Source organism: Tiliqua scincoides, chromosome 4, assembly GCF_035046505.1.
Source record: "Tiliqua scincoides isolate rTilSci1 chromosome 4, rTilSci1.hap2, whole genome shotgun sequence".
Classification (NCBI taxonomy): Eukaryota; Metazoa; Chordata; class Lepidosauria; order Squamata; family Scincidae; genus Tiliqua; species Tiliqua scincoides.
In genome coordinates, this window is record NC_089824.1 from 157,902,717 (window position 1) to 157,927,586 (window position 24,870).

At 52.5% G+C, this 24,870-nt stretch overlaps 1 protein-coding gene across 1 annotated transcript; it reads left to right on the forward strand.

The window, feature by feature from the left end:
• Positions 1-15,071: 15,071 nt before the first annotated feature.
• DMRTA2 (DMRT like family A2) lies at positions 15,072-19,347 on the forward strand. Its single transcript, XM_066625858.1, has 3 exons — positions 15,072-15,555; positions 17,629-17,658; positions 18,260-19,347. Exons 1-3 carry the CDS (start codon positions 15,072-15,074, stop codon positions 19,345-19,347), a joined length of 1,602 nt encoding a protein of 533 aa, XP_066481955.1.
• The last annotated feature ends 5,523 nt before the right edge of the window (positions 19,348-24,870 follow it).

The following is a 24,870-nucleotide window of genomic DNA, read 5'->3' on the forward strand; positions in this document are numbered from 1 at the left end:
AAATTGATTCAACTAAAAATCATCAATGAATATTAAATATCAGAAGAAAATGAATTTTCTTAAAAATCCATACATATTGCACAAAAACAGTAGGTGCTTCTAGGATTCCTGGTTGGGGTATATGGTGTGGGTAGTGGCTTAACTAGCACTTGGCAGTTGGGGCAGGATATTGGAATACCCCTGCTTTGAGGAAGGTATCAGGGAAGAAAAGTAAAAATAAGCCATGATGGTGAAGAGAGGCTTTAGGAAAGAGCTTTTGTGGTGTGAGGGGAGGACACATGGAAATAGGAGAATCTGGCTTATAAGTGATCATCGTATAAAATGGTCTGCATAACTCCGTACATTAACTCCTCTTAAGATTCTTATAAACTGCAGTCCCTGCAGTCTGTTACAACATGTCCATTTTCCCCCTCGTCCCTTTTTTTCCTTGCTTAACATCCAAGTTAATGAATTCTTGCAAACTCAAAAGCTTTCTGAGCAGAATTGTCTCTCATTCTGGTTGGTTTGGATAAAGGTATGACTAGGTTTTGGCTTTTGGGGAAGAAGGGGACATGGTTATGAAGGTTCTCTTTCCTGGGAGTGCTCGGAAAGCAGCAATTAAGAGAGCACCAGCTCTGAGTGTGGGGCACGCACCAGCACTGGGTGTCTAAAGAAGAGAGTAGGCAGAGTGCCTTTGGCTGACCTCCTCACTCCTCCTCTCACTGTTGTGGGGAAATTCAAATAAACTGAGATGGAGGGAAGGCAACTTGGCAATGAGTCTGACTTGCACCCCAAAACCATGCCTATTCTTTTATTATTATTATTATTATTATTATTATTATTCCAAACTACATGAGTTACAGTTGTTAGCTGTTAAGCAAGTATCAGTCCAGTATTATGATGTTCCTAATGATGCCCTTTCTTTGCAGATCTGATGGTGTTATTTCAGTCAGTTGCAGTTGTTTAAAGTAATTTGCAAAACTTTTCAAGATTGTTCCAAGTGTCCCAGTGACAACAGGGACCACTTTGGTATGTTTTGTCCATTGTTGTGTGATTTCAATGGTCAGGTCTTGGTATTTTGTCATTTTTCTTTTTCATCAACTCTGGCATCACCAGGAACATATTATTATTATTATTATTATTATTATTATTATTATTATCTTGCATATCACAGCTGCCTGTTCTTTAGCTGGGCTTGGTGTTAATTACTAGTCGGGCCCCACCTGATGTATTTACGGATAATGTGTGCTGAACCAAGCAGGGTAGTTTTTTGAATTTGACCACTAATAATTTGGTCAATGTTCAGTTGTTTTAAATGCAGTTCAAGCGTTTTGCATCCAGTGTACCACTCACCACTGGGATAACCATTGCTGGCTTGTGCCATAAGCTTTGGATTTCAATTTCTAAATCCTGATACTTACTAATTTTTGTCATGCTCTTTTTCATCATCATCAAGAACACCTTTCTTTTGAATCAAGCCTTAGGCTGCAATTCTAGCCACACTTACCTGGGAGTAAGCCCCATTGACGCTAATGGGACTTACTTCTGAGTAAACATGTTCCTTTCTAGTGCATGGGGCTTACTCCCAGGTAAGTGCGGCTAGGATTGCAGCCTTTGTGGTCTTGAACTAATGTGAAGACTTGAACTAATTGCAGCCAGACTCCAGCTCGGAGCAGTTGCAGCCTCCAGCCGGCCTTGGAACCGAGGCCCAGGCGCGAGCGGGATCCAGCGCCCCTCCCTTTTCTCCGCGAAGCGGAGGCGCAGGCCAGGAAGGCCGGGCGGGCGGGCGGCTGGAGGGCGCGCTTCCTCCACGGGCGATCCCTGGCGAGGCCGCGGCCCCCGCAGAGAGCGTGGAAGGAGGCGCCGGAGCAGCCCTCGCGGGGAGGTGGCGCTTCGCAGCTCCGCTCCCCCTGGCCGGGGCGGGGGGGGGCAGCCCAAGCCCTGCAATGAAAACTGTTCCTGAGTCACTTTTAATGAGCCTCCTCGATTTAATTAGCAAAGTTGAAACATGCAATTAAAAACGAGCTCCGCTGAGCGGCTCTTCAAGGGAATCAGGCCCGGCCGGGCGGGGGGAGGAGAGCAGCGGGGCCTCGAGCAGGCGGAGGCGCAAGGAGAGCCCGCGGAGGCTTCCGGGCGCGACCCGCCCTGGGCTGGGTGGCTGCGCAGGTGGCGAGGAGCGCCACCACGCCTTGCGGCAGGTCCTCCAGGCAGGCAGTCCTCCGGAGGAGACCAACAGCACGCTCCTCTGCGCGTCTACTCAGAAGTAAGTCCCATTGTGTGCAATGGGGCTCACTCCCAGGAAAGTGTTCCTAGGGTTGCAGCGGGGAGGCCGCTGAACTGAAAGGAAGCCAGGCCGACCTTGGGGCTTGAGGACACCCAGGCCTGGCCTCGCGCGCCTCTCCTGGGTAAGGGGGAGAAGAAGCCCCGGTCCTACTGAGAGCCAGGCTGATAGTAGGCGATGGACAAGCCCCCCGGCAGGAACAGTGGCGTAGCTGGGGAGGGTGCACAACACTAAGTTTCGCAGGGAGCCTCACCGCAGCGTACAAGGGGGCTCTCTCCTTTGTACGCCTCCGTTTAGCTCCCGCGACCTGGAATGGCTCCGAAGGAGGGGCCTCTTGCACGTTGCGGTAAGGCTCCCTTGGCACGCCCCCCTCCAGCTACGCCACTGGGTAGGAATCAGCTCAACGATAAAGCCAGACTTTCATTGCTGGGAAGGACGATTGCAGCACACCGTATCCGGATCTACTCTTGGGAGTTCATTGTAAAACTTCCACCCATGTGAATGACCTGGTGGTGCGTTGCACAGGGCAGTCTTAGCGACGGTTTTCCTGACATTAGCAAAGAGCAAAGCTGCATTCCGATACATGCTTTCCTGGGAGTCAGCCCCATTGAACGCGATGGGACTGACTTCTGAATAGACACGCATACTCAGAAGTATTGGGCTGCAAGTCAACACCCCTGATTGGGGTGGCTGGAAGTCTGAATCATTTGGGGGGGAGGGGAAAGAGGAACCATTAACCCATTTGTGCCCGGCCCACAGGTGTACACATTTGATCCCTGTTGCGTATATGCAACGTTGGGCAGAAATAGCTTTAAATGGAAGGAACCATAAACTGAGTTCTAATTCGACATCCATAAACATGGAGGAAAGGCAGGGCAAAAACATGTAAAAATCTATTAAATAAATAAAAAGACTTGACAAATTAAAAATTAACAAACCACTGCGTTTCATGGCATGTATCAGATCAACAAGCGGGAAACGAAAGTGGTTGGTTGGCAACCTAGTGCTGACTTGTTAATTCAGGATCAAAAATAAGCAGCTTATTGCTAAAACCTGCTTGCTTGGGGCAAAATTGAAAGGTAGCCTACGGCTGCCACCTTATCCACACTTATCTGGGAGTAAGCCTCATTGGCTATCATGGGGCTTACTTCCGAGTAGATGTGCCTAGGCTTGGGCTAGGAGTTACTTATTTTAATTGGCGGGATGGGAGATTCATGGAAACAGCTGGTCAGTTTAGCTTCTCTCCCCGTCTAACAACAGGTATAATTATTGCAGAGACAGGAGAACAGCCATCAGCCTGGCTTCTGCACAGGGAAGTCCTGCTTCATCAACTTTGAAGGATTATTTATAAATAAATAAAATATAAATATAAATTTCTATAGAGGAATATGCAATGGGTCAACACTTTAGGCTTGAGCAGCCGGAGATTAATCTTTACGTTTCTCCCCAAAGGCTCTTGTCTCAGTTTAGCAGTCCCACGTCAGGTCCACTTGTGGATTTTGGGATTGATTTGAAGGACAGTATGCAGAAGTTAGGAGGGACACACTGACCTTTTTTGACAGTGTAGGCAAGCAAACAGCGAGGTGCCCTCGCGATCTGACTTGACACCCGTGCTGTTTGTGTCATTCTGACGTTATCCAGAGGCAGCAGTGAGGGAAGTTGCAGAGACTTCAGGTTATTCAGGATGGTGGAGACCAAACTGGGAGCAGCACCAAAAGGGTGCCTCTCAACAGAGTACGTGCTGCCCTCCAAAAAGTAGTAGTAGTTGCTTTCGTTGAATGAGATGGGAAATCTCAGTTAATGGAAGTAAACTGGAAATGATGTTGGACACAGTAAATCCTGCCCCCCCCCCCACGTCGCATGTACACTGGTGGAGTCTGAACTGGCTGTGATTGTCTAGGAAAGAGTTCGCAGGAGCGCGGTAGGTCCCTCCGCCTCATCATGGGCTGTGACAATGAAGAAGGGGAATACCAAGTGAAGGCTTATTAGGAAAGGGACCCCAAATAAAATTGCCCTTATATCTCGTAATGCCCTTATATAAATATGGTTTGGTCACATTTGGAATACGGGGTACATCTCATTAAAAGATGCTTCAAAGATCCAGAGACTGGAGCGCCATCTCTTCAAGGTAAGGCTAAAATGTTTTTTTTTGGGGGGGGGGTTAGTTTAGGGGGGAAGAGAAAAAGAAGACTGAAGGGACGCAGGATTAAAATCATGAATGATTCGGACAAAAAACAAAATCATCCATGGCTCATAGCACATGGCTTCAACCCAGTGAAAACTGATCAGCGGTCAATAAGGAGAGACAGGAAAAAAAGTACTGTCGTTCACACAACATATAATTGGTTTGCAGAACTCACTGCCACAAGATGTAGTGCTGATCACTGGCTTAGGGCCAAATCCTATCCAATTTTCCAGTGCCGGAGCAGCTGTGCCAATGGGGCATGTGCTCATCTGGTGGTTGTGGGGCAGTCACAGAGGCCTTCTCAAGGTATGGAAACACTTGTTCCCTTACCTCAAAGCCACATTGCAGCTGCGCTGGTGCTGGAAAGTTGGTTAGGATTGGACCCTGAGGTAGATGGCTTTAAAATGGGATTATTAGACAACTTGACGGAGGACAAGTCTGTAAGCTAAGCAGGTAGGTATGAGCCGGCACTTGAACGAATTCTCCAAGTTCAGAGATAGCCTGCTTCCCTCCGAGTACCAGCAGTTGATGCTGGGCGCCTTGCCTCTGTATGGACTTCCTGAAGGTGTCTGGTTAGCCACTGTGGAACAGGATGGTGGACTAGCGGACCTTTGGACTGCTCCAGGAGGGCTCTTTTGTTCTTCTTTCACTTTGCATGAAAAGACGGTTACTTTGGGCTTGAACACGTGTCTATTTCACCGATGAGGCGGAGTCCACTGGAGTTCTGCAGCCCTGAAAGGCAGAACTTCCCATGGTCTCAGTCCAGGGTGACCAGATCCAATGGAGGACAGTGCCTGCGCCTTTAACCATTGTGTGGAAGAGAGAATTTGGGCAGGTGCAGCTCACCCTTCCTCGGTGAGCTGCACCTGCCCAAATTCTCTCCTTTTTACAATAGATAGATACTCTCTGGTCACCCTGTCTCAGTCCCACCAGCCAGCCAATCAGGGAACACCTTATTCCTTGCAGGCACACACAGGCCCTAATGGCTCAGGATGGTGCTGCAAAAAGAATTGGGGTGGGGGCTAGGAAATGCTCCTCAAACAAGGATCAGACGACCCCCCCCATCTTTTCCCCACAAACTAAGCAGACATTTTGTCAGATTCAGGGTGACCAGATCCAGTGGAGGACAGAGTGCCTCTGCCTTTCACCACTGCATAGCAGAGGGCATTTGGGCAGGTGCAGCTCGACATGGGAGGGTTTAAAAAGCTGCACCTGTCCAAATGTCCTCTTCTATGCAGTGGTGAAAGGCAGAGGCACTCTGTCCTCCACTGGACTTGGTCAGATCAAGCCTCAAACCGGAAAGCTTGTAACTGGCTTTAAAGGGCAATGCAGAGCTTCTGAGAAAATCCACTCTTTCTGTGAGGCTTGTGATGCCCTGAAATAAAGAAAGCCCCTGTGCAAGACCTGCACCCTGGTCCGCGTAACCACACAACCGTCTCACCTCCAGCTAGGGAATGTTTGTGTGGCGCAGTCAGGAACCCGGGTGTCTCCCTATCCCGTAAGCCCCCAAAGCATTCCCAGTCCTCTGAGATCTAGTCCCTTCGACTCGCGGTGATTCTATCCGCAGGACACCGTTTGCATGGAAGTCGCTTCCAGTGAAATCGCTTCCTAGTCCTCACTGAGAGTAGATTCGATCTTATAGATTCCCCCCATGTCATTTGCCAAAACTAAAGCCATCTTTAAAATGGGGGGGGGGGGGTAAAGAGGGACAGCCCAATGCAACTTGCACACTTTCTTGGGAGTAAGCCCTATTTATTCTAATGGAACCTACTTCTGAGCAGACAAGCCTAGGCTTGGGCTGAGTCTTTTCGCTGAAGGGGGTTGCAGTTGGAGGTTCCTGAAAAGAAAGGCGAGAACCCCTGGCAGGCAGAGAACTTCAGAGCCTGACCTCAGTGGGGCCACCGACTCAGCCCCACTCCGAGGGGTCGATCTGCTCTGATGCCACGCGAGCTTGTCACGTCCACGCGATCAAGGAGGTTTCCCCAACTGGGAAACGGTGCTTGTGGGGGGGGGGAGATAAATGTTACCAATTCCTCCTGTGTCAGACGAGCTGAACCTCCAGGTTGGAAGCGTTGCTGGGGAGGAGTTTTCCAGCCCCCCTCCCCTCCCCTCCCGGTTATTTATTTATTTATTTGGTTGGTTTCGAAGGCGAAGGGCTCGAGGGAGGGGACGGGCGGGGAGGGTAATTTTCATTCTTGTAATTTTGGTTGGGGGATAATTACTTTTAATGTCAAAAAGATTTAGTTTAATATCATCTCTATTAGGCTGCTGGGCGGATAATTAAAAGTGAAGCTGAGAGCAGGAGGGAAAGCAGATGGGATTTGCTTACTTTGATTCAGTAGGTAAATAATGAAAAAGTCAGTGGCGAAACCCCCCCCCCTCGAACAATTGAAACCTGAAAGATCACCCACATTATTGGAAGCCCCTGCAAAGTGCCTCCTCGCAGAGGAGCCGGATAAACATACACGCAACGAGGACTATATTTCACCCAGCAGCTCCCCTTTCTGCCCCCTCCTCGCCGCCTGGAAGAGATGCCTCCTTTCTCCCCCCTCCCCCCCCCCCGCGATCAGACAGAGGAAATAATCTTTTAATTAAGATTTTGTTCGTGCAAACAGGAGCTGGAGAGTCCGGGATCGGAAACTCTGGCCAAATGGAAATCAGTGCAATAAATAACAACTCCCGTTCCCTACTGTTATTTATATCAGGGGCGGTGGGTAAAGGGGTCTGTCCTCCCCCAAGTAAATTAAGCCCGACCCACAGTGCAAGTTTTACGAAGAAGAAACAGCTGGGGGCGTAGAAAGAATCACCCGCCTCTTGATCGATTATAATACGATCAAAGCAGCAGGATTCTCATCGTTGTGGAAGACTCGGGCCTCAGAGACCAATCCTATGCATGTCTACTCAGCAGTAAGTCCCATTATAGTCAATGGGGCTTACTCCCAGGAAAGTGTGGATAGGATTGTAGCCTCAGTCGTCCCCCTCCTAGAAACAGGACTTGCTTCGAAGTGAGCGTGTTTAGGAACAGGCGACGGGTTCTCTGGGACGGGTAGTGGGGGAAGAAGGAATCCATCCCTTTAATAAGGTGTCTGGACTTCCAACCCTCTCCAAGAGTTTCTAGGCGTGGGGATGACGCCCCAGAGCGCAGGGTCTTGGAGGGGGGGGTATGCGAATGATGCTGATGAGGACGGTGCTGATCACAGCCAAATGGAGTGTCCTCTTGCAGGACACGAGCCTCTCTCGCTCTCCGGAGCTGGCAAACCTTCTCCCAGACCCAGCAGGAATTCGACTGGGCTCTTCCAACCCACTCCGGTTCTCGCACCCAGTTCGATCGGGTGTGGAAACGCGTGGCACCGGACTAGGGGCGCGGGGTGACCCCAGGAGAGGCTCCCACGGGGGCGGTGTGCGCCTCTTCTCCCTTCTCTTCCCCTCCCCTCGAGGTTTGGCTCCGCTCTGAATCGGATCAAGAGACGTGTCTGTCCCCCCCCGCCCCCCCTGCGACTTCACATCGCTGGGCCCGGTGCCCCCGCAGTGGTCTGGTCAAGTTCAATCGCCTCCCGCGCCTGGCTGACAAAAGGGCCTGTTCTGTGGCCCGGGGGGGGGAGCATTCCCAGGGCGACTGGGGGCCAGCTCGCTTCCCCCCCCCCCCCGCGCAGCTCTTGTCCCTTGGGGTTGGGGCGTCGAGAAGGGGACCAGATGGAGCAGAGGGGATGCGCTGGGGGAGAGCGCTTGGGGACTGGCTGGGCAGGTGAAGAGAAAGAAACAAGAGGACCCAGAACCCCCCACCCGGTATACTCCCCCCTTTGGCCCCAGGCGTGGCGAGGGACATGTAGGGCGAGAAGGAAGGGGGCCTGTGGGAGCAGACCGATCTGCGCCTTCTCCAGCCCCGTCCAGTCAGCAGCAGCTGCCCAGTCCGAGGCCGCTGTTCACGTTGGGGCTCATTTACAGCCCACGCCTAAGCGGGTTCACTCAAAAGTAAGCCCCATTGTGTTCGGTGGGGCTTGCTCCCAGGAAAGTGTGCCCGGAATTGAAGCCCTAGACCTTTGCTGTCAAGGCGAAGGGTGGAAGGAAACCAAACAAAGCAGCCTCCGAATCAAGCAAGCCCCCGGCCAAAGAGAAGGTCTCCTTGCTGTCATTCATGCAGAAATACCCCCCTCCCCGCCGGTGCCTTGGATACTTGCAGGTGCGGGGCGCTCAGGGAGAACTTCAGGCGCCAGTCCCAACCCTGCAGCCCGTCCGGATTCGGAGGCATGCACTGCCCGGCCGTCGCCACGTCTGGACCTCGGAGAACGACTTCCCTGGGCAAAACTTCGAGGGTGCGAACGCCAAATGGAGAGCCAGCCGCCCGCCGCTGCTACAGTTTCACTCCGCAAACACACTCCGGATTCAGGCTGCCATCCTATGCACTTTTTCTTGGGGTGAAGCCCCACTGAGTTCAAGGGGGCTTACTTCTGAGTAGACATGCATAGGCTTGGTCTCTAAGGCTGCAATCCTATACACACTTTCCTGGGAGTGAGTTCCATAGTACACAGTGGGACTTACTTCTGAGTAGACGTGCATAGGATTGGGCTCTCAGTAGGTTGTGGGAGATCCTAGACTGAGGCTACGATCCTATACACACTTTCCTGGAAGTAAACCCCATTGAACATAGCGGGACTTACTCCTAAACGGAGGTGCTGGGGATTGCGCGGAAAGTGTGCCACGATCACTTCGGAGTCAGCTCCCTGGAAGTCAGTGGCACGGAGTGATTTACGACCAGCTCAACCTCTGTTTTATTTCGGGGTAGTAATGGTCGAGACAAGGGTTAGGAAAGCTTCGCCGGAGCCGTTGTAACGCTATTTGCACAGGCTAGAAACGTGCCGGTAATTTGCGGAGTGAGACCCCCTTATTTGGGGCAGGGGGGGCGGGAGGGGGAGGTTCGCTCCTTCGGGCAGGGTCTCCCGCATCCCGGCGCAGTATGGAGGGGGAGGAAGGGGCGCCTGGAGGTGCTTCCCTCTCAGAGGAGGAGAAAGAGTCCCCTAGGTGCGCGATCGTTGCGGGGCGCCGTCTGGGAGGTTGAAGGTGCCCTTCCAAAGGAAACCTCTTGTCCCTGTGTCACAAACAGCGCAGCTGGAAATCGCAGGCGGCGGGGGGGGGGGGGAGAAAGAGAGACAACTTTCTTCTGCCAAAGCCTTTCCCGACATCCGAAGTTCTCGGCTTCCTGCGAAGAGAGCCCCGTTTCGCGGAACAGGCGCAGCGGACACGCTTTGGTCAGTTCACACGCACACCGGGTCGGCCCACGCCCCTCCGCTGCAAGAGACGCGCGCGCCTAGGGGGGAGCACAGGGAAAGAGGGGAGTGAGGGAGGGAGGGCATCCTTTTCCTGGGATTGTATCTGCCTCCCTTGCTGGTGCTGGAGGACTTTCCCCCCACCCCGCAAAATACATCTTTACTAGAAAGTGAATCCAAATCACCGAGCTGTATTTCAATCTGGGGGCTTCCCGTCTGCTCCCTGTCACTTCCTCGTTTCCGCTGAAAAACGCTCAACGCTGAAACTTTATGCAAACCGTATATTGTTCTCGCTTCGGGGCAGAGTCTCCCTTTCTTCCCCTTGTTTAAAAAAAGTTGCGTGGGCACTGATGGCCAACAATACAATAAAGCGACTTCAACAGCCCCAAATTGCTCTTAGTTAGTGGGTTCTTTTCAGTTTGAAAACGGAACAAATTTTTGGGGAAAAATGTACACTCACATCCCTGGGAGTCTGTGTATTTTTTTTTTAAGTTGAAGGTATTTTTTTTAAAGGTTTAATTGCCTAGGCAAGAGTTAATTCAAGTCTGACAGCACAATCCTAGGCATGTCTACTCAGAAGGAAGTCCCATTGCATCCAGTGGTGCTTACTTCCAGGGAGGTGCGCATGAGATTGCAACATAAACGTGTATCTATTCGGATATGTAAGGACTATGGCTACGGATGGTATTAGTGTGAGTATATATGATAGGTAGGAAAGCATATATTTGTGTTTACACACACACCCACACATTTTCACAGACTTGCACACATATCCGATCCTCAAATGTGATGGCGGATCGCGCTGCTGGAGATGCTTGGGTCTGCGATCCCAACGAACACACGTACTTGAAAATCGAGTTACATCAGTGCCCAAACGTGTTTAGAACTGGTGTGCCATAAACGCTTTCGATTTTCCTTTTACACATCATGTGTGCCCCGCACTCTCTCGCCCGCCAAAGGCTGTTTTCCTGCAGTTTCAGTGGGACAGCCTGATTTCTGTGATTACATTCGACTTCATTCGCCTAACAAATAAAGTCGCCTCTTTTTCAGTTATTTGCTATTAATATTAATAAAATAATAATTTTAATATATGACGCCTTCGGTTTCTATGACAACATACCGGATTTTTCGTTTGGTTTTTGTTTTGTTTTGCCTTGTTTTGAGTATGTGTGTGTATATGAGAGAGAGAGAGAGACTGACTGGTATTTTTTTTCGTTCAGATGGCGGGCATCGCCTCCAGATATTCATGAAAATACAGTTTATATAATGGGGGGGAGGGAGGAATATGCCTCACAGCGTATGGATTTGCAGGAGGACCCCAGACCTGACCCTGCTCTCTCCCTTCCCAGAAACTATTCGTATTTTAAATAAAAAAATGATCCCAACTCCAGCCAGCCTTCGCTTCTGAACACGGAAGGCACCGAGTATCTGCAGTGGGAAGAACTGGCCCGTCTCTGAGCAGCGTGTCCCACAGTCCGCCTGTGCAATCTCACCCAGAGAGCCTGTTTCGTGTGCTTGGGGAGAGTTTGCTGCACTCACAGCCCGATCCTAAGCGGGTCTACTCAGCAGTAAGTCCCGTTATGTTCAGCGGGGCTTGCTCCCAGGAAAGTGTGCATAGGCTTCTTCTTCCGGGAAGAAGCCTGGCTGGGCTGATCATTTCATACCCAAGCAGCAGCTCCCGGGAAGCGGCGTCATTTCTCTCCCCACCGGCCGCCCTCAAGAATGTCCCGAAGCGGCCATCCAAGCGCAGCGCTTTCCCAAAGCACCTGGATCTGGGCGCGGGCTCCGGGGGACAAGCTGGAGGAGGGGACGGGACGCGCAGACCCCCCCCCCCCGCCGGAGGTTCAGCTGGCAGGCAGGCAGGCAAGGCGAGGGGGGCTCCTCCTGGCAGGTACGTTTCAGCAAGGCTACAATCCTATGCACACTTTCCTGGGAGTAAACCCCATGGAATACAGTGGGACTTAATTCTGAGTAGACATGCATCGGAGTGTGCTTTTAGGCTACAATCCCATGCACACTTTCCTGGGAGCAAGCCCCACTGAACTTAATGGGACTTACTTCTAAGTAGACCCGTTTTGGATTGGGCTGTAAAAACAGGGGGTTCGAACTGCGGAGGGATGCGGGACGAACTGCTCCCCACTGCCCTACTCCCATGCCCTGCTCCCCTACTCCCCACTGCCCCAGCCACCTAGAAAGTCCAGAGCACCCTGGGGGGCTCCTCTCCCGCCCCACCCGCTCCTGGTAAGCAGACCCGACGGCCAAGATCGGCCCAGGGAAATCGCCCGCGTCGCTTTCGGAGGGAAGAAGGGCCAGAAGTCAAGATCGCTCGTCAGCGCTGCCTGCCTCCCTTTCCTTAAACCGTCCCCCCCCCCCCGGAAATGTGTGTCCGCATGTGGAGAGTCGAAGTGGATTTCAGTGGGGGAACTTGGGACAGCCAAGATCGTTGCCCTCGTAATTTCCCCCCCAACGAACCCAGGCGCCTAGATTGACTGCTTCAGAAGCGATCAGGGCTGTCGAGTCTTCTTGGCGTAAAGGGACTAAATATTCTGAAATAAAGCTATCCGATGCCGCGATCGCAGCAATTCTAATTATTATTACCATTGATACTGTTACTATTGCTGCAGTGGAGTGGAGGGCTTTCGAGTCGGCTTGTCCGTCTGGAAACCAAACGAGGCTTAAACCACATCTCCGAAGCGCACGAAATGCCAGTCGTCCAGCGCTCCCCTTTGCCAGCCATGCCGATTTCCAGTGCTACAGGCTTTTTAGAAAATCCCCCAGGATCTGAATTGGGTTTATCATCTGATTTTGATACTGGGCGAGAATATGGGACCAGTAGCAAGGACATGGACACTGACAGCCCAATCATATCCACACTTTCCTGGGAGTAAGCCCCATTGACTCTAAAGGAACTTACTTCTGAGTAGACATGCATCGGTTTGGGCTGTTCGGCTGCAATCCTAAACACACTTTCCTGGGAGTAAGCCTCATTGACTATAATGAGTAGACACACATGCAAACGATTGGGCTGTTCGGCTGCAAACCTATCCGCACTTACCAGAGAGTAAGTGCAGAAACCTATCCGCACTTACCCATTGACTATAATGGGACTTACTTCTGAGCAGACAGGCCTAGGATTGGGCTCTACGTGAACGAAATACCATTGGTATGAATAACTTCTTTCAAATCTTCCCTCTGGGATGAGAAGAACGTCTGCCTGGCCCCACGGCTCCCAGGCACCTGGGCTGGAAAATGAGTTGTTACTGCTTTCGAGGCAACTTACTTCCAAGTAAGTGTGTACTTTGATCTGTTACCTCCTCCAAACAAGCAGGTCCCCAGGAGCGTGACGTCAGCCGAGGTAGCTCCAGCAAACGTGTGATCAAAAACACCAGAAGGTCAAAAAGGGATCTAGTGATAGCCGCTTTGATTGCTCACGGATCGGTTTCCTGTTTTAATGGTCCCAGTGGAAACTCAGAAATACTCTTGATTGATTTTTTCAAAAACAAACTACTCCTAATTAAATTCAAGGGAGGGAAAGCGACATACCCCAGAAAGATAAAATAAATTAATGTTACTTTCCAGATAGAAAAATAGAAAATCCTACCTCTCACAGAGCCCCTTTCCACAGCGAGCGCAGGGATGGGCAAGCCGCACCTGCAGATGGAGAAGGCAGAGGAGAAGGCAAAAGTTAGTGGCTACTGGAAAAATAAAATCACTCGATTGAATGGTCACCTTCGCACGGTGTACTTTCCCCCCTCCTCCCTCCTCCCCATCGCCGACAAGCGACACCCTGCAAAAACCGAAGTGCAAACCGCACACAATTTATGGGCAGACCCACGACCGTTTTCAGGGGGTTCAACGAGAACTACCGGGCAAGAAGCGATCGCAGAAATTTTGCACACACGCACAGGGGGAGAGAGAGAGAGATGGAAACTATTTGCAGGTTTTACACACACACACACACACACAGAGGAGAAATGGAAACTCTTTGCAGGTTTTTCTCCCTCCTCGGTGCAGCCCCCCCCCTTAGGACCCTTCGCCCCCCTCCTTTTCTTACAACAGTTTATTTGAAAGAAGCTTCGGGTGGACACAGTAGACAAGGGAGTGACCAATCAGAGAGGCCCTCTCCTCCCTCGGCCAATGGCGGGCGCCACATTGTTGTCAAATGTTGTCTAATGGCAACAGGGGCAACAATAGAGCGAGCGCAGGCGGGCGGCTGGGCGAAGATTGCATCTCTTGGCAACTCTCGCCTTCTCCAGTGTCACACATGCAAAGCTGGGGCTGAGGGAAGGGGGGCGCCGCGCCGCGCCGGGCTGGCTCTGCTGCGGGCGGAGGGGAGCTTCGGACGGCTGGTTGGTAGGACTTGGACTGGGGGAGAGGGATGAGGGAGGGAGGCTGAGAGCGCTGCGGGAAGTTGGTGCGCTGCGGAGCGCAAGTGCTGCGGGGATCCCTGGCTGGTGGTTGTGCCTGCCTGCCGCCCCCTCTGCTGCTGCTCTTGGGCTGCGGTGCCGCTGCCGGGATCTTGTTGGGGCCGAGGGGGCAGCCGGGATCTTGTTGGACGGGGCACTGGTTATGTTACATCTCCTGGGGGACGTATGCGCTTCAGCGGGGACAGTGTTTTGTAACATTGGCCGCCGACTGGGCGCAGCTGATGGTTGCACTGAGCGGAGGCGGTCGCGGTTGTTCGCTCAGGAAAAGAAATCCACGGAAGAGAACTCGGGTGGAGGCTCCAGTGGCGCTTTGTGGATCGCAAGGACAGAGGGGATGGGCGGGGTGTCATTTCAGGGGCTTAAGGGCTAGAGAGATTGAGGCTGCCATCCCATCCAAACTTACCTGGGAAAAAGCCTCCTTGACTGTAATGAGACTTACTTCTGAGTAAACCTGGATAGGCTTGGGCTCTGAGTGGTTTGCTCCTAGGCAGTGAGGGAGCCCCTCTTTCTCCCACTGCAGGTTGGCGGTGTGGGGCTACTCAGGAGGAGTAAAACAACTGCGGGGGCACTTTTTGTTTACCTCTTAGAAAAGTGAAATTGGTTTGCTTTCCCTTGGTCTAGACTTGGAGGAACAAATGCCCTGACGGGGGGGGGGGGGGAGGGCGGAGACTCCTGGGGGAAGGGAGGACGATCTTGGAGTAGGACGCGTGTAGACTTACTTCTGGCTCCAGACTTTCTTTGAGAGTCTGTTAGAGGAGTCCGTGGGGAAGTTTCTAAGAGAGCCAGTTTGGGGGGGATACTTAAGAGGCCGGGACTTTGCGCAGCGCCCAGCCTAGGGCGGGAAGCAACCCTTCCAGCGGGGGCGGGGGAGGTTTGAGTGCCTGGTGTGGGGGAGGCCCAGGGCCGGAGCGATCCCGGCTGCCCTCCCCGCCAGGATGGAGCTGAGGTCCGAGATGCCTGCCGTGGCCCCGGCGCCCTCTTCGGTGCCCCCCAGCTCGGTGGCGGCGGCGGCGGCTGCTGCTGCGGCCAGCCTGCCGGTGAGCGTGGCCGGGAGCCTGCTGCGAGCGCCGCCGCTTCTTCTGCGCGCCGCCGAGAAGTACCCGCGCACGCCCAAGTGCGCCCGCTGCCGCAACCACGGCGTGGTGTCTGCGCTGAAGGGCCACAAGCGCTACTGCCGCTGGAAGGACTGCCTGTGCGCCAAGTGCACCCTCATCGCCGAGCGCCAGCGCGTCATGGCCGCTCAGGTGGCGCTACGCAGGCAGCAGGCGCAGGAGGAGAACGAGGCCCGCGAGCTGCAGCTGCTCTACGGCACCGCCGAGGGCCTAGCCCTGGCCGCCGCCAACGGCATCATCCCTCCCCGGCCCGCCTACGAGGTCTTCGGCTCGGTGTGCGGCGCGGACGCAGGCCAAGGGGGCTCAGGTGAGGCACCGGCCGGAGAGTGCCCGGCACTGTCGGCCCCGCATCGGTGGGATCGTGGGGGCCTGCTTCCAAGGGACGAGCCGCGTGAGGCCGTGGGCCTTGCTCGAGAACTGCGCCCTGAACATCCCGCTGGTGCCAGTGAGGCTTGGAGCTGTCTAGAGCCCAGTCCTAGCCACACTTTCCTGGGAGTAAGCCCCACTAATGGGACTTACTTCTGCGTAGACATGCATTGGATTGGGCTGTAAGAGCCCAATCCTAGGCATACCTACTCAGAAGTAAGTCCCATTAGAGTTAATGGAGCTTACTTCCAAGGGCTTCCTCCTGTCCACACTTTCCTGGAAGAAGCTCCTTTGACTAGAAGGGATTGGGCTATAACTTTCTCTGAATTGGGCGCCCACTGACTGCAGGGGCGGACAGAATGGGGTTGGCTTCCAGCTCAATGCACGTTAGAAGCCAGGGTTGGATCTGTCCACCCAGCTAGCCATCTAGTAAGGATCTATCCATTCCTGTATCCCTTGCCGTGTGTTCTTCTGTGAGACTCTCTTCCTCCTCTGTCCATCGCTGTACACACAACACACACGCACACACACACTCCACCAACTCCAACAACCAGCAGCCCCTTCACAATCTCTTTCTCAATCTCTTTCTTTGGCTACCATCTCCCTTTCGCTCCTTTTCCAGTTCCACCCCCCCCCCATACAGTAAGTCCCAGTTATCTACGTGGTGGGGCCAGGCATGCGTTCACCTCATCTGCTGATGATCGCGTACAGAATCAATGGGTCTTCTGTACAACCCTATTAAGCAAATGTTTGACATTGAAATACCAGGCAGTCATATACATTGCCTGTCTCTAGTCTCCTTCTGTCAATCAGTAAAGGGTTCATTTTTTAGGACAGCCATTCTCCATTCTGCTTCTCCAACTCTCTGTCCAGTTGCACAAGTATTTACAACTCTTTCCTTTCAGACCCATCTGTCACCACCAGGTACAGTATTACAGTCTCTACCAGTAGGGGCCCATTCACTTGCTCCAGTGCAGTTGGATGGATCTGTTTTCCTTAGCAGAAAATGCGCACCGCGAAGGGGATAGTTTGTTTGACCTGTAAATTGCAAGCCTAACTCTCAGCCCAATCCTATTCACACTTTCCTGGGAGTAAGCCCCATTGACTCGAATGGGACTTACTTCTGAGTAGACATGCATAGGATTGGGCTGTCAGTTCGCAGAGTAAGTAAGCAGATTTCAGCTGCAAGGAAGGTCCAGGTAAGGACTGGAGATGGCAAGGACTGCGGGGTTTACACTGTCACCTCAGCGAGCCCAGGGAAGTGGGGAGCTCCGACAGGCGCCTACTACGTCAGTCTCGCCCAAGCTTTGTTCAGCTTCTGGGGGCGCCCTCTCCACCTCGGTCAAAATGGAGATTGGAAAGAGAATGGCGCCCTCTGCCGACCCCGTCGACCCGGCCCGGCCAAGAGATGTCGGGTGGAGTGTCGAGCTTTTCTGTTTGTTAACCCCCCCCCCAAGCGGACCGAGATCCCAGTCCTATGCAGGTCTACTCGGAAGTGAGTCCCATTATAGTCAATGGGACTTACTCGCAGGAAAATGTGGCTAGGATTGCAGCCTCAGGCTCCAATCCTATCCACACTTACTTGGGAGTAAACGCCATTGACTACAATGGGATTTACTTCTGAGTAGACACACATAGGATCGTGCCCTTCATCTTTATTTTTCATGTTATAGTTCTAAGGGCCCAATCCTATCCAGCTTTCCAGCTGTGCCAATAGGGCATGCACACTCTGCATCCTGTGCTGGTAGTCCTGGAGGCCTCCTCCAGGTAAGGGAACAAATGTTTCCTTACCTCAGGGCTGCGTTGTGGCTGAATCAGCGCAGGAAAGTTGGATAGGATTGGGCCCTAAATGATTGGGTTGATGGTAATAATAATCTCTGGACTGCTGCTGGGATGGGGCAAATGAAGTTAGGCTGCAATGCTATGCACACTTTCCTGGGAGTAAACCCCATTGAACACAAGGTGACTTTTTTTCTGAGCAGACTTCCATAAGCTTGACCTGTCAGACTGCAAGATGGGGCAGGTGCAGAAGCTGGACCTTCTGGTCAACAGCAAGCCTGTGGAGACCAGGGTGGGTGAAGTCAGGCCATGGGCGCACACTGGGGGATATGCACTGCACCTTCCACCCAGGTTGAGCAGGGAGAGCTGAGTTGTGAGGTGTTTGCCTTGAGTAACATTTGGGCTTTGGAAATCCAAGCCCAACTCTGCCCTGTGTAAGCAGATAACTTGCAGTCCAATCCCAAGCGGGTCTACTCAAAAGTAAGTCCCACTATGTTCAATGGGGTTTGCTCCCAGGAAAGTGTGCCTAGGATTGTAGCCCTAAGGGCCTGTCCACAGGTACAAACCAGAGGCCTGAGGCATATTTGAAGTGCTTGTCAGTGTGGATGTGGCCCCCCACCAGTGTGGGGTGAGGCCCAATCCAGTCCAGTTTTCCAGTGCTGGCAGCAGCCCTGCCAATGGGGCATGGGCTGCCATCCTGCAGGGGAGAGGCAGTCCCAGAGGCCTCCTCAAGGCCTGGGAACATTTGTTCCCTTGCCTGGGGGCTGACTGCGCTGCGCCGGTGCTGGAAAGTTGGACGGGGTTGGACCCTCCCCCCCCCCCACTGCGGGGCTGACCGGCTCCTCTTTCTCCTTCTTTCCCGGCAGAGGTGAAGCTGCAGAAGTTCGAGCTGTTCCCCAAGACGCTGCTGCCCAACCGGTCGGTCACCCCGCAGCAGGCCAAGCCCGTGTCGGCGGAGGGGGCGGACGGCGGGCCAGGCACCTCATCCCCGGAGGCCGCCCGCCACGGCTGCGGCTCGGGGTCGGAAAACGGCGACGGCGAGTCCTCGCTCAGCTCGCCCCTGTCGAAGGGCGCCAAGGACGGCGGCGGCAGCGCGGGCGGCGGCGCGGAGGAGGAGAGCCCCGGCTCCATCAGCCCGCTGGGCTCCGACTCGGGCTGCTCGGAGACAGAGCGGGAGGACGCGGGGGCGCCCTCGCCGGGCCTGGCGGCGGCGGTGGCAGCGGCGGGCGCCGGGCGGCAGCAGCGGACGCCCCTGGAGATCCTGACGCGCGTGTTCCCCGCGCACAAGCGCAGCGTGCTGGAGCTGGTGCTGGCCGGCTGCGGCGGGGACGTGGTGCAGGCCATCGAGCAGATCCTCAACAACCACCACCACCCCCGCGGGGCGGGCAGCCCCGCCCACAGCCTCGCCGCCGCCGCCTCGGGACTGGGCCAGGCCGGGGCCGACAAGGCCGGCGACGAGGCCTGGGCGCGGGCCTCGGGCGACGCCGCGGGCGGCCTGGGGGGCCTGCAGCCCTCCTCGGCCGGCGCCGCCGCCGCGCACCACCGCCCCCTGCTGGCCGGCGCCATGACCCCCGCCATCGGCGCGCTGGGCAGCCGCTCGGCCTTCTCGCCCCTGCAGCCCAACGCCACCCACTTCGGCGCGGCGGCGGCCGAGGCGGGCGCCTACCCCCTGGGCACGCACCTGGGCCTCAGCCCGCTGCGCCTGGCCTACTCGGCGGCGGCGGCGCACAGCCGCGGCCTGGCCTTCATGACGCCCTACTCCACGGCCGGGCTCGTGCCCACGCTGGGCTTCCGGCCGCCCATGGAGTACGCCTTCAGCGACCTCATGAGGGACCGCTCGGCCGCTGCGGCAGCCGCCGCCGCTGCCGCCGCCGCCGCCAGCGCGCACAAGGAGCAGGCCTACCCCAACGGCCTGTACGGGCCCCTGGTCAACACCGCCTCGGAGAAGCAGTAGGCCCGGCCCGGCCGCCACGGGACGCTCGGACTGCGGCGGGCCGAGACCTGCCGAGCGAGATGGAGCGCGAGAGATGCCGGGCTGGGCTGGGCTGGGCTGGGCGGAGAGGCCTGGCGTCCTGCAGCCCGGTGGAGGGGACGAGGAGCTCCTGATCTTCAGCCAGGGACGTGCGATGGGTGGGGAGGCAGGTGAGGCAGAGCCTCCCCACCAGAGTCTTTTGGAAAGCCCCCCCCGCCGTGGGGGGTACCCAAGCACCCACAACCCACGCACAATGAGGCAGAGCCTCCCCACCGAAGGCCTTCAAAAAGCGCCTGCATTTAAGACACCCAAGCACCCACAACGCACACGCATTGTGTGGGTTGTGGGTGCTTGAGTGCCTCCCACGGAGGTGGCGCTTTTTGATGGACTCTGGTGGGGAGGCTCTGCCTCACTTGCTTCCCCTTCCACCACATGTCTCTGGCTTCAGCTGCTGAGTGATGCTTCTGTCAAGTCCAGGTTTCTGGTTTTTTCCCCCATAGGTGTTGCAGCTGTTATGAACCAACATCTGCATCCGAAGCACCTTTTGTGGAAGTAAATTCACGTGAAAGTCAATCAGTGGCTAGAGGTGTTTGCAAGCTGTGTTGTTTATTTCACTCAGAAGTCAGCCCATGGTCTTAAGTAAGACTGAGGGCCCAATCTTATCCAACTTTCCAGCATTGATATAGCCATAGTGCAACCCCCTAACAAATGTTCCGTTACCTTGAGGAATGGCCCAGTCCTATCCAACTTTCCAACGTCATGCAGCCTTGCCAGTGGAACATGTGCTGCATCCTGTGGTGGTTGTGGGCAGTCACAGAGGCCTCCTCAAGGTAAGGGAATAATGTTTTTTTTACCTAAGAGTTGCACTGCAGCTGGCTACATTGGAGGTCCTGGAAAGCTTAGGCCCAAAGCCTCAGTGGCTCCATCACAAGCTGCATCGGCAAGGCTGCATCAGTGCTGGAAAGCTGGATAGGATTGGGCCCTTAGGCTGTCACCCTCTCTTACTCAACGGGAAACAAACGCCTCTGTCAATGGCCTTACTTGCACACACTGTATCTAGTCTTCAACAGACTTTCAGGGGAGCTGTAACTTCTCCCTTTTGCCATTGCAGCCAAGAAAAAGAAAGCAGTCTTGCCTCCCTTCCTTTTAAATGGGATATTCATACTAAAACGATGGGGAGTTTTCAAAACACAACGTGCAAAGAGCATACATATATTTCCAAATATATATATTTATGCCTAATTCTTTCATTGCCTTCTCTAAACAATGATGGAAGTGCTTGGTCCCCCAACCCGCTGAAAATCCAGTGAGTCCCAACTGATTTCTAGGAAGTCAGGATTTCATGTCACCCTATCTGTTAAAAGTGGTGAACCGTGTGGAAGATTGCTTGGTGTACTGAAATATATTTTCTGAAAAAGGTAAAGGTACGCTTTCATTGTTAAAAAGTTGTCAGTCATTGTTTTTACCTTTTCGTAAGCCCATCAGTGTGAATATACCTCTTGGTGCGTGGTGAGATTGAGATATACAGTATATATATGTATATACGTACATACCCATACATGTATATGTATACAAGCAAGTGTATAGTATGTTATAAAATTGAAATCTAAGTTATTAATGTAGTTTGTAGGTGAATTTAGTATTAACGGTAAACTAAAAAAAAGTCAGTTTTCAGTTTAAAATGCACCAAGCATAGAGATTAAATATATTGTAAAGAATTTTAAACACTTCTTTTTATTCACGGCTAGGGAAAAAAGATGCCATTTGTAAATAAGGTTGGAAAGTAGATATATTTGTATTTGTCCTTTGGACACTATCTGAAGTCTGTACTTGACAACATTTTAATGAGTGATGATCCGCAAGGAAAAAAATTGCTGTCTGGGTCCAGTGTAGCAAATTCTTGCTGTTTCAGACAGTTTCTGTCTTTTTCTCTCTGTTTGCATTTCATAGAAACCCTAGAAATAAATGTTATTTTGTATTAAAAATCAGCCTTCTCAATAGTTTGTCCTGTTTTTTTTTAAATTTGGCAGTGTCTTGGGGGCATATCTTCTTAATGCAAGATAGAGCCATAGCTGAGAAAACACTGGTTCGCACTTATTACATGGATGTTTTATTACTTATTACGTGCACGTTTACTCAGAAGTAAGTCCCACTGTGACCGATGAGAATTCCTTGTTTGTACATTAGTACCTCGAGGATTGTAGTTGAGTGCAAGCCCCACTGAACACAGTGCACTGTGTATTTTTCCGAGTAAAACGAATTTAGCACTGCTCTGAAGTTAAACAGGATGACTTCCTTTGAAGACAATGTGTCCAAATTCATGCAATTCACATGCCCTGGTTGCGGATCGGGTCCTCAATAGCCTTTTAAACTCCGTACTGTGTTTGAAACATCATCATAGAAGAATCTGCAAACTAGTTCCCAAACCAGCAGTTTAAACTTTACAGCCCTTTTCGGACTGTAAAGGATATTTTATCTGGACTCTTATCAGTGCTATTTCTAAAAAGGTGTCTCAGAGTTTGTGAAGCGGAGCTGCAAATGGTTGCATTTTTATTTTATTTATGCATTTTTATTGCGTTGGTTCAGATGTAGCGATACTCCCTGCGCCTACTTGGATCTCAGTGGAACTTCCTCCCTTCCCCAAATGCTTTAAGCTGGTTGGAAGGAAAGCGGTGGCGCAGAGCTATACGTGCTTATCGCTACTGCAGCTTTTGTGACCGAGGCTGCAATGCTATACACACTTCTCTGGGAATAAGCCCCATTGAACTCAGTGGAGCTTACTTCTCAGTAGACATACCTCGGAGTGGGCTGCCAGCTGGTTAACTTGCCTCTGGATTTTATTTGCCCTGCGCACAGGTGTGCACATTTGATCCCTGTCTGCGTATATGCAACGTTGGGCAAAAATGGTTCAACTCACCCAATCCTCTGCATGTCTACTGAGAAGTACGTTCCATTATAGTCAATGGGGCTTACTCCCAGGAAAGTGTGGATAGGATTGCAGCCTCACAGCCCAATCCTATGCATGCCTAGGATTAGGCTGTAGGAAAAGGATCAGAAGTAAATCTTTTTATGATCAATGAGTCTTACTCCCAGGAAAGTGTGGATAGGATTGGACTCTCAGGCATTTACATCCTGCAGTTCAGAAGCCAAACCCGAAAGGGATCCAGGTTGCAAGACGGGCTGGTCAGAAGAGTCGTGTCATCTGGAGACTTGTTTTCTTGCTTTTTGAAATCCAGCCCCGCACTTGGAGACTCTCCTGCAGTCCGACCAGGAGGAACCCTTTCCGGAGAGAAAGCCCTGCCTTTGGCCCACGGATCGCCTCTGAAGTTTGGTAGCGTGAATTGACCAGCGCCCTGCAAGAAACGGGTTCATCAGAAAGTTTCTTCCAGTCAAGCGTCAGCGACTGGAGCAGAAACCAAATTGTCAGCCAGTCTCTCCTTCTTCGTTTTGACTACAGCCCCAATCCTAGACATGTCTACTCAGAAGTAAGTCCCATATAGTCATTGGGGCTTACTCTCAAGTAAGTACGGATAGGACTGGGTTCTAAGGCTGCGATCCTATCCACACTTACCTGGAGGTAAGTCCAATAGGCCATAATGGAACTTACTTCTGAGTAGTCATGCCTAAGATTGGGCTCTAAGTTGTTTAGGCGTGGGGTTTTTTGCCAGTATGCCCAAGCCCATTGCGAGGGCGCTTCTTGGGGAGTCAATTCAGCCTGATTCTGCCTGTGCGCTTAGCCGGGAAGGGAGCCACAGGAGAGCCAGGAGGGCAGGGCCTGACTGTACAGTCGCCGCGAAATGGAAGGGCTTCGATGGGAGGGATTTTCTTCCCCGTCCTGGGGAGTGTTTGGCCCAGGAAAACTATTACTCACAGAGAACAAGTTCCGTGCGTGGTGGAATGAAGACTGTAAAAGCTCCTCCAATGGGTTGGTATGGAAACCTAATCCCACCCAACTGTTCTGCGGCGCAGCTGGGCTGTTTACTTTCTCACTTCAAATATCACTGTGTAAACATTGGCTGGAAACTGACAGCCCCGCTCCTCTAACCAGTTAATATGTTGGGGTGGAGGGGTGGATTCCTTCGTGGTGACTGGGACAAAAAAAAGGACAAGGGAATAATAACAGAAGCAACAACAACAACAACAATGGTAGCAGTAAATGTAAAACAAAACAAAAATTTTTAAAAAAACCCAAACAGGAGTAGTAAATCACTACTTACTCCCAGCCTCCAAAGTACTATTGAGAGACTGTTGCAAAGCTTTTGGTGTGGGGCGTTCAATATTCCAGACGACACTGAACCCAAGCCTATGTGTGTCTACTCAGAAGTAAGCCTCATTACAGTCAATGGGGCTTACTCTACTCTCTAGTAAGTGTGGTCTAGGATTGCAGCCGCTTTCAGTTAATTCTTTGACTGAGACCCCGAGCAGTGACCAACTCCATATCACAAGGGAAACCGGTGTGAGTGGCGCCCCCCCAAGTCTCAGGTTCCAAAAGTGGCTGAAACGTAATATTACTACAATAAAACGGTTTAATAATGAAGGGCTTTAATAGTGAGCTAATTTGATTGAGTTTCCTAATTCCACTTTAATTGGGGAAAAAAAGGAGTTGTCTGTTCGGTTATAATGTGGCGGGGTTGTGTTAGATGGAGGGGATGGGGAGGGGGACACACAGGACTGGCAAGGAGAATAAGGTGGACTTGGAGGGCTTGAGGAAATCTCTCTGGTGTGGTGTGGGTTTGGCAGCTCTTTTCTCTCGAGTTGTGTTTCCAGATCTGGAGTGATGAGGAGCTGGGCTGCAGAAGACTTTTCTGCTTAAGGAGATGAGGTGGACACAATTGTCACTTTCTAGCTGTGGAAAGCAGAGGGGCAGCCTGGCACTCCTGAGGGGGTTGCCACTCTTCCTTGGCAACAGGGATGAACCAAATGAACTGAATAGATCGGTTCCATTTCCCCCAAGTCACTTCGTGACAAAGTTCTCCATGACAGATCCCTATAGTCTTATTCCTTTTTAAGGAATCCCAAAGGTTATCTAGTCTAACACATTGTGCGAAAAGAATTCCTTAGGAACCTCAAGCTCAAAGGCAAGTATGACCACTCACTCAGTACGGCTATACACAGAGCCATCCCATGGGTAGCGCAACTTGGGCAGCTGCCCCGGTACTGGTTGAATCCCCCTTGGCCCACAACCTTGCCTGCACCCTTCCAGGGATGGCTCTGACTAATACAATCCAGATACCAGGGTGTCACAAATAGAAGAGGAAATAGCAAAAAGGCATGCATGCATGCATGCATGCATAAATAAATAAATGGCCATAGCATTGGATTCAAGAAAGTGAGCCAAGCCATACATTGCTCAAGGTCTCCCGCTACGCAATCTGTGGGAGGGTGGGTGGGACACTAGGTAGGACAAAATTCCTTCTTGACCACAAATATAACAGTCAATTAGATTCGGAGCATAAACAACACTCCTCCCCCCCATACACACTAGCAGCAATTAAAATCTGTCAC

Coding starts and splice junctions, on each gene's coding strand:
- DMRTA2 (XM_066625858.1), top strand. CDS start 15,072: ATGGAGCTGAGGTCCGAGATGCCTGCCGTGGCCCCGGCGCCCTCTTCG. Junction 15,556..17,628: donor CGCAGGCCAAGGGGGCTCAG/GTGAGGCACCGG, acceptor TCAGACTGCAAG/ATGGGGCAGGTGCAGAAGCT. Junction 17,659..18,259: donor TGCAGAAGCTGGACCTTCTG/GTCAACAGCAAG, acceptor CTTTCCCGGCAG/AGGTGAAGCTGCAGAAGTTC.